Here is a 9,441-nt window from a genome sequence, read left to right on the forward strand (position 1 = left end):
ATCAGAGCTGCGATTAGAGATTTAGGAGCTCCTGACTCCCCTCTCTGTGGACTTATCCAGGGGCTTGATATGGGGGTGCTAATACTAATGATGGTTACCAGGTCTCAACACCTTTCCTGATTAAATCTCCAGGATACCCTGACTCCAAGACTTCAATAGTCATTAGGCAGCAGTTCCTTCTTAATAGGGGAAAAAGAAGTCTCTGCTTGACAAGCAAATTCAGAAATGATGTAAATATAAAAGTGCAGATTAAAATAAGCATTGTGTGTACCTTTATTGCAGAGTGTTGTCCAATAGGGAGAGCATCAGGAGATCACAATTCTTACCTTGGATTGGCAGATGATTCACCTTGTGATGCAGAACAAGTCAAAGATTTAACTCTTTTCTGTGTTTTTTGTTTTCCTTTCCGCTGGTTTCCCCTATAATCTCTCTTTGGTGGCAGTGCCTGTCTTACTATGTACAGCACCTAGCAGAGTAGAGGTAGAGCCTGTCAAAGACTTGAAAAATTATATTCCTGGGTAAAAAAACAAAACCCAGGGAATTTTGGGAGTGGTCTTATCTCAACCTGATATAAACTGTGTTCTACAATATACTCAGTGCTGTCAGGCTTAATAAATAATAAAATAACACTACTAATATCAAGAAAATATAAAAAAACCCCTGTTGCTTTGCAGCCACTAACAAGCATTTTTTCTTCTTCACAGCTCCGTGGCTTTTGGCATTGTTTGCTTATGCCAGCATTTTACTTCCAGGTCCCCAGTAAAAATGTGCTGAGATGTCATAACTTCTTCTGGTGCAGTACAACAGAGAGGGGTAGAAAAACACATGTAATGTTTTACATTAGAAAAATACTCTAAGCAGCATGTTAACAAATTTATCAGGAAAAGAAATTGCTTTACCATTTGTTACTGATTGAACATCAGCTTGTTAAATGCTGCTTCATTTTTCACTCTAGGACAATCTTTTTTTTGGCCTTTCCCCTACAGCTCCATCAAGACCTCTTGTACATGCAGGGTCCTGATAACTGTCTACTTAAACAGCCTTTTCTTTTTAAAGATGCAGTGCAGTAATGCTGAAGAAGTTTTAAATCTGATATGGTGGTGCAGAGTTTCTATGATCCTAAGGGCCTGATAACTGCTGCCTCCTATTTATGCCAATGGCTCTGGATTGAATTACGCACGTGAGTAAGGTGCTTTCACACCAAGCCTGCAGGCTCAGACCTGGAGAGTTTTATAGGGTTGCACTGTATGTAACAGGTATAATTCACTTGTGACCAAAGGGGAAAAGTAACAGTGTTACTGTTAAGAGTTTGTACAGACCAGCTGGGTTTGTCTTGGCTGTTCGTTGTCCACTGAAGGGGTTCTTGCTTCTTCCTTGAAGGCCACTGCTGGTAATGGGATACGGCACCAGTTCCCAAACTCTGACAGATTGCGCATCATCAATTTAAAATGATAGAACCTTAAGTCCCACCAGCAAATTTTTGTCATATAAAGTTATAATAAATCTGTTAATGTGTACCACTGGTGGTACATGTAGCAGAGACTGGGAACCGCTGAGATAGGGGGCAGAATGTGATCTGGAACAGTGCCATCTATGCCCCTATGTTGTAGATTGCTCTGGCCACAGCCATCGTCTTCCTTGAATCTTGGATAAGAAGAAACAACCCCTCAAGTGCCCAGCTCTCTCAGTGCTTTTTCTTCAGGCCCCGACTCCTGGAGACTAGTGGTTACGTCAGAAGCGCGGCTTCCATTTAATTAAAAATAATTCCTAGTCCCGGATGCAGAGGGGAGTTAGAAAACACGACTGTGACTTAACGGCTCAGAAACCAGCCCGCAAAGAAATTGTAAGGCTCAGGCTTTGTAAGCCAAGCGGGGGTGGTTTTGAAAGGCCTGGCTTGCAGCATTTTGAAGGGTGGAAGCTGGCAGATCTCTGAAAGCCAGGAAGGGCCTCCGGGCGAGGTGCCATGTCTGCTGTGTGCAGATGCCCCGGTGGCGGGGGGCACTGTGGCACCCTGCGCAGGCCCTGGGCTAGAAAAAGGGCACTGGCAAGTGTGGAAAACAAAGGTGATGGCTTGGCCGCCGTGTAGAGAGAAAGGGGATGGCTGGGGGCTCTCCCAGCGCTGCGGGAGGGGACAAAGAAGATGCCAGGGGACACATCGGCTCCCCAGGGCAGCGCTCGGGGCTGCAGGTGCCCGTCCCGCCCGAGACGCAGGCGCGCCGGGGGGAGTCCCCCCCCGTGCTGTGCTGCACTGTGGGTGCGGGGCCGCCTCCCCCGGCGCAGCGCGGTGCACTGCACCCCGCGCCTGGCTCCTTCATTGCGCCACTTTGCATGTTACCTCTTTCCTCCCCTCCCATTGCACGGCGCCCGTGCTCATTTGCATACTATTAGGATCTCAGCCAATCAAGCGCCAAGCAGGGCAGAGGAAAGGGAGTGGCAGGGGGCGCATGCGCGGCTGCAGCCGCCTTGTGCTCAGGCTTTTATTGCTAAAGGATCCTGCCCCCCCCCCCCCTTTGGTCTAAGTCTGGGGCTGGGCTTGGAGCAGAGGGAAGAAAGGGAGACTCGCAGGGGTTGCTGCTTCTCCCCGTTCCTGCGGTTTGCAAAGAGCAGGACAAGCCTCATCGATTGCACTTTTCCAAGTCTGCAGAGCCAGGAGCTCCCTTTTGCTTTGAGCTGCAATTCTTCTCCTTTTTATTTTTCAATAATAAAACTATTTGCCACTAGGAGGAAAAAAAAAAAAAAAAGAACAAATCGACCCCAGTTTTGATTGTGGGGGGCTGTTTCCCAAGATGTCTTATCAGGGGAAGAAAAATATCCCACGGATCACGGTGAGTTTAGTTGTGTGGTGGGGGGGAGGAGGGAGCAGATGTGGGGATTAAGCCCTTTGTGTGCTTGGGAGAAGCTTGCAGGGGTTTTGTAGCAAGGTAATCAGATCAGGGGCTGATGCAAAGACTTCCTTTTGCTGCAGCAGGGATTGAAGCCTTGGGGGAAAGGGTGGGATGAGGCTAACAATCGGTTTTTGGAAGTTGCCATAGTTAATAAAAGTCGAAACCGGATCTAGCCTTGCATTGCCATAAGGCAGGGATGCTGCTGCTGCTACCCTGAGCTTGCTTGGAGCCCAGCAAATGGATGGCAAATTTAATATGCATGGCTGGAATAAAGGTCTGAGGAAGCTGTCTCCCAACTGCATGATCTGGATGGGGCTGCTTCCTAAGCCCTGGGAAAAATAGATGGGTGGAAAAATGTATCCATGTCGTGTTTGTTGCAATCCTTTCTGCTGGGAATAGAGAGAAAAGGGGTGGGCGTTTGATCCTGGATGCAGAATGACAGCAGGGGTAGGGTGGGGGGCAGCGGAAGAAGCTAGGTTTTGAAAGGGGTTGTGAGGGAGAGGTTTAAAATAAGAATAAAACAGAGGCTGCAATCGAATTTGAAAATATGGGTCAGGAACAGAAATATCTGCCTGGCAGTGCAGCTTGGAGTGTCTCCCACCTTCCTGGTTTTGGGTGGGGGGACGGGGGAGGTTTTGGCTTGGCTCTGAGGCTTTTTGTATTTTGCTGTTGTGATGGAAGCAGCTTTTCCCCCCGCTTTTCCCATACAAAGAGGACTGTGATTGTGAGGAGCTGGGGACAGCGCTTGTGCTGTTTCTCCAGGAGGTAATGGCGCTGCTTGGATGAGATGAGCAGATGGGGCTCGTTCTTTTCATCTTCCATCCTCCTCCCTGGTGCAGTGAAAACAATGATTAGAAAGGGACTGTGTTTTCTGTGCTGGTACAGGAGAAACTCCCCACACTATTAACATTAGCTTCACGGGTGGAATAGAATTTCTCATCCTCAGGAATATTCTTGCAACGCAATTTAGTCCACTCCTAAATGAAACCCTGAGGGAAAAGGGAAGGAACAGTTATGTAAAAGGCCGTGTTATTTCATTATTCTGGAAACTGATCCCAGCACAGGTATCACAGTTCAACCATATGAACTTTCTGCTGCAGAAGCAAGGCTGTTCCCTTAAAAAAAAAAAAATAAGTGTTATATATATTTTTTTTGATATAAAGTTGAGGAGTTCTCATTATCAGCGTAACATCGTTCCTCTCTTAGATCTGAGGACACACCCATCTTAATTCTTGTTCCTGAGTGTTAAGGGTGGAAAAGCGGGAGGTCTGTGGTACTGGATGGGTGATTTTAAGTGTGGAACTGGGGTTGGAGCTATTTAATTTGGACAACTGTTCAAAAAGCATTTGTGCAGCCCAAAGTATGTTGCAGATTGGAATATGATAAATAGGACTTTTGGCTTATAGACAAAATTAGTGACCTCTCACTAAGAGTCCAGCATCTGAAGGGTTTGTCTAGATGAACATTGCTCCTGGACTGACCATTGCTGTGGTCCAGCAGTAATCCAGTGCATTCTTCCTGTGAATGAACTCTGATTATGAATTGTGTTGGGGTGACTAGAATACCCTTTACAAGACAAAGAATAGAAGAGGAGTTAGGTACTGGTCTAGTTTACTCAGGTATAAATCCAGAGTTACCTTACTCGGTATAAGAGGTCAGATCTGGGCTTCACAGGTAGAGAAATGTTTTACCTGTCAGCATGGTACTTATGCATAAATGCAGTACAGCATCCTTCCCTGCTACGTGTAGACTGCACACACTGCCTGATCCAAAGGGCCATTGGAACAAATGGAAAAACTCCCACTAATTCAGAAGGAGAGGTGTTTATTGGCAGTAGCTTTTTACCGCAGCATAATGTCCAAGGCCCTGTTTTTGTTGGTGCTAGTATATTCGTTCCTAAGTGGTGCTCAGTACATTTAGGGCTTTCCCCTGCTCTCCTTGACATCAGTGACAAAACTCCCATTGATGTCAATGGTAGCGGGCCCTTTAATGGCATGCAGAGGATGTGTTGGGTGGGGATAAACACTGCGGTGATTCTAGAAATGGTGAACATGTAGCATAAGTTGCTGTAGTGTCTGGCGCCAAAAGGCAAACCGGCTTTTCGAGCCCCAGGTCAGCTCATTAAACCTTATTGTCACAGCAGGCCTTAAGTTTAAAATCTTGATTTTGATCTCTTTCCTCAAGCCAAATTCTGTGTTGCCCTTTGCCTAAAACGAGGACCAGAAAATAACATCTCTTAGGATTTTTAAGCAATTAATAGATCAAACAGAGTAAGGGCCTTGAGCCACATCTTCAGCAGGTGCCAATCTTTGTAGCCCCTTTTACTCCGCAAGAACTATGCTGCCATTATTTCAGTTGAGAATCTGGTTGATTAGCTTAAATTTGAATGTTAGCTCCTTTGGGAAGGGGCTGTTTCCTACCAACTGTCTGTACAGAACTGAGCGCAGCGCAGCTGATAAATAGCCCGTGTCTGTGATTATCATTTTAAATTTTATATTCATACAGGCATTTGTAAAAGTCACAGAGTAACTTTCTTGGAATCAGCTTTGGAAAGCCTTGGATTTCACATAAGGACAGTACTGTTAGGCCTTGGGGTTATGAAATGGCATTGTTTTCGTACAGAGAAAATGGGAATAGCATAAAGAGCTTCTTCTCACAGTGTCAGAACACATGTCTAGGAGGCAAGCGGTACCTTGTAAAGGTTGGTAGTAGTAAGCATCTATCTGTCTTCCAAGATGATCGAATTATGACTACAGTAATACAAGGGCCCTTAGAATTAATTACCTGCACACTTCAGTTTTTGGGGAAAATGGATTAACATAATGTTAATATTCCGCTTCCCTTCTTACTCTGAGCTCTTTAGAGTACGTTTTTGGTGTTGTGAATAAATCTCAGTAAAGATGCATTTTTTTAAACCTTAAAATAGCTGCTAAGGCATTATGTGACCTAAGCTAATTTACAAAAAGCAATGTATAATAGCTGCCTTTTTTATAATTACCTTTCTGTTGCTACCAAATTACATTGTAATTTGAGGGAAATTTAATAATATGATGCCTTAAATTCTTCTCTTGAACTTCATTTGCTAATGTATGCTTATTTTCATTTGATTATGCAGTAGCTATATAGAAACATGGTAAAAGCATCCACTAAATTGAATCCTTGCTATAGTTGGATTAAATGAGCTTGTTTGTGTTGTGTAACCCATGGCAACAGACTTTTGGTCAACTTCCCTGACAGCAATTGACTCATAGTTAGCCAAGTAGCAACTTCAGTGTGTGGGTGTGTTTAGGAAATTTTGCCTACAAGGAGGTGAAAAAGGACGTGGATGAAAACTGCTGTCTGTCCTTTGAAATATTATTTAAATAGGTAATGGTGAAAGATGAGGCTTTAATTGGTTGCAGGTACAGTTAAAACAACCAAGTCTTATGAAACCAAACTCCTTTTTAGTAGATAACATACTTTATTGGTGTCTTGGATCTTTAGCATGATGAAAGGACTGTCACACAAAATATTTTATCTTTACAGCTGAAAGTACAGTAATTGACTTGTTTTGTGACATGCATATTGAATAATACAGAGGCTGCTTTCCTTACTCTTTCATCTTCGAAATGATGCCACAAGCTGTCAGTTTTCTTGCAGAATACTTACATATTGTTACATGGTTCTTTGTTTCAGAGCGATCGTCTTTTGATCAAGGGTGGTAAAATAGTTAATGATGACCAGTCTTTCTATGCAGATATTTACATGGAAGATGGGTTGATAAAGTAAGTGCTGCTTGATTCCGTGGTGTGATTGCAAATAGAAATGTTTAAGTCATGCTTTGCAGAAAGGCGAGGGATCATTCAGCCTTGAGGAGCAAAGAAAAATTAATATTTAATGCATGTCCTGATAGATCAGGGAGAAATGCCAAAAACTAAATATTTGAATAAATAAAGCATGAAATTCTCTATTTATAACATAGTCATTGAAGGAAGGTAATTGAACATATGCATATCTTTAAGCACATGCAGTATTCCTCATGCCTAAAGGCAGGCACGTGTTGGATACTATGCTGAATTGCGTCCTAAGACATTCTGAATTGAAGGTATAGTGCACTGGCCTGGGGCCCAGTCTAAAAGCCATTGGAGTCAATGGAAAGACTCTCACTGACTGAGAGGCCTCCTCTCAAGCACACCTTTGTGTTTTTAGTCTTTAAACATGCAGTTCTGGCAAGTGAACTGTATTACAGAGCTCTCTGGAATAACACGCATAGCAAAAAATAAACTGGCCAAAGGTTACCAATGAGGAATTTTGTGTTTCTGGCTATAGTCAGAACATCTGCTTTCTTAATCAAACTAACAGGTTGGAGGAGCCAGTGAAAGACACCTAATTAATTGTAATGTGCCATCTACAATTGTACGTTTAAAAATAAATCCTTTCAATAGCCAGACTGAGGGGCCTTTGGGTCTCCTCAGAAATTTAGTAACAAGCATATGTGCAGGTTTATTTTTGCGCTTGCTGTACATACGTTTTAGTGCATAACCAAATAGATGCGATCCTTACAGAAATTTTTGCAGCCCTTTCCAAGAAGATGTTAAAATCCAAGCCATTGTTACATCCCAGAATAAACTGTGGCATTGCCATGTTCAGATCCCACTGCAGTGAGCTGCAAGATTCCCACTGCCTTCAGTGAGACTTTTGATTGGGCAGAAAAGCAGGATGTGATATGCTGAAGGACAGCTACCCAGCAGTATTATTCAGGCTGTTGCATGGCTTTTGTTATGTTATGTGATGGTGGTACGACAGGTCGTTCATCAAGACCTGTTGATGATTATATTGGCATAGCGCAGCACTTGTGACTGACTTGCTGATTGAAACCTTGTTTACCCAGGCAAATAGGGGAGAATCTGATTGTGCCAGGTGGAGTGAAAACTATTGAAGCCCATGGAAGGATGGTCATACCTGGGGGAATAGATGTCCATACCCGCTTCCAGATGCCAGAACAGGGAATGACCTCTGCTGATGACTTCTTCCAAGGAACCAAAGCTTCCCTGGCTGGAGGCACCACCATGATCAGTAAGACATTTTTGAAATGCATTTGTTTCATGGGGAGTTGGGAGGAGGCTTCATGTAGTATTTTTTTTTTGGGGGGGGGGGGCAGGAAATCACATCTAAAGCAGGGAATTTGAACTGTGGGAGATACAGTGGGATTTACTTCTGTGTGTATATAATCTGCTGATTAGAGCTGGGGGCTGGGAGTGAGAGCTCCAAGGTGCTATGCCTTGCTCTGGGGAGCAGTTTTCCTCTGGGACAGAAGACAAAAGTCTGGGACTCTATTTCCAGCTATGATAAGGGCAGGGCCTGCAGCCTTCAAGTTAGTATGTCATGGCCTTCAGTGGGGACAGGCCACGCTGATGTAACAAAGAATTTGCCTGGGCCTTGCTCCCCTTGAAATCTGAGAGAATTTTGCTGTAAGTTTCCACAGCTGTAGGATCAGCTCCTCATCGTTTCTGTGCCTCAGATGCCATCATTGTGCAAGGGAAACAGCATTCTCATCTTTGTGGGTGTTTGTGCAATGTTATTTCTAAAGGGCCTTGCTATTCCTGAGTGCCAGGTACAGTATAAGTTGACTGGGGCTCACTTTTCACGGTGCATTTTGGGTGGGCTGAATATTTTAGTCCTTGTGGAAGTTACAGGTAGGTCACACAGCTGCAGCACAGAAAGTCACTGCCAGTTGCATGCCCTCTGCACTTCTGAAAGTGAGGCTTCCTTGTGAGGAGCCTAGAGATGCAGTTAGGCATCTAACTTTTTGGGCAACTGAAGCTGCGGGGAGGGGGAATTGGGTCTCACATTTTGCTTGACATAATTAGGCATTTACAAAATCTAGATTTTTTTCTTTTTAAATGGTACACACTGTTTGATCTGGAAGTGAGAGGGAATCAGGAAGTGAAACAGTCTCAGAATAAAGGGGAGGCTGAGTAATGTTATGCAGAAGGCTTAGCTGGTCTAGACGGGACTTGTTTTGAGGTAGCTGTGCCTCAGTAGCTGGGCCTGAGATTCCAGAAGTGGAGTGCTCACGTTGTCATTGCTCAAATGAAGACCAAAGGGGAAATTGAATTGAGTTCAGCCGATGGTCTGTGAATTGTTATGGGACATCCTGCAGTCTCTTATGTGAGATGAGCAGCTTTTGATGTGTAGGCTTGTCTCTGCTAGGCAGTGCACACCAGAGCACATATTTCATTTCACTGGAAAGTTATGGCCTCTCAACACCAATTTCTGTAGCAAGGGGAAATGCATTCTGCAGCCAAATATATGGATGAAGTCAGCACCCTCTATGATCTTATGGGTTGAGGATCAAATACTGGCTGATGAACACATTCTCTCTTCTAGGGACTTGTATGGCTCTCATGCACATAGCATCTGAGCATCTCACAACCTAGGAAGTACAGTATCTTCTTCCCAGTGCTTGAGGGTAGGCCATCCCATTACACTTATTTTACAGCTGAGGATCTAAGGTACAGCAAGATTGAAGGCCCAGGCATTTTTAAAGGCATTGGATGCCTAACTTCGTTTCAGC

The 9,441-nt window shown here is 44.1% G+C and overlaps 1 protein-coding gene across 2 annotated transcripts in view; it reads left to right on the plus strand.

Moving 5' to 3' along the window:
• DPYSL2 (dihydropyrimidinase like 2) overlaps positions 1-9,441 on the plus strand; it is a 69,190-nt gene that overhangs the window by 13,646 nt on the left and 46,103 nt on the right. The window contains exons 1-3 of one of the 2 annotated variants that reach the window (XM_006028713.3): positions 2,508-2,825; positions 6,561-6,649; positions 7,756-7,940. In XM_006028713.3, the coding sequence (XP_006028775.1) occupies positions 2,787-2,825; positions 6,561-6,649; positions 7,756-7,940 (313 nt within the window). In that variant the 5' untranslated portion in view covers positions 2,508-2,786. Of the gene's footprint in view, positions 1-2,507; positions 2,826-6,560; positions 6,650-7,755; positions 7,941-9,441 lie in introns of those variants that run through there. The other variant, XM_014522285.2, reaches the window with a different exon arrangement.

This window comes from Alligator sinensis, unplaced genomic scaffold (genome assembly GCF_000455745.1).
Source record: "Alligator sinensis unplaced genomic scaffold, ASM45574v1 scaffold685_1, whole genome shotgun sequence".
Classification (NCBI taxonomy): domain Eukaryota; kingdom Metazoa; phylum Chordata; order Crocodylia; family Alligatoridae; genus Alligator; species Alligator sinensis.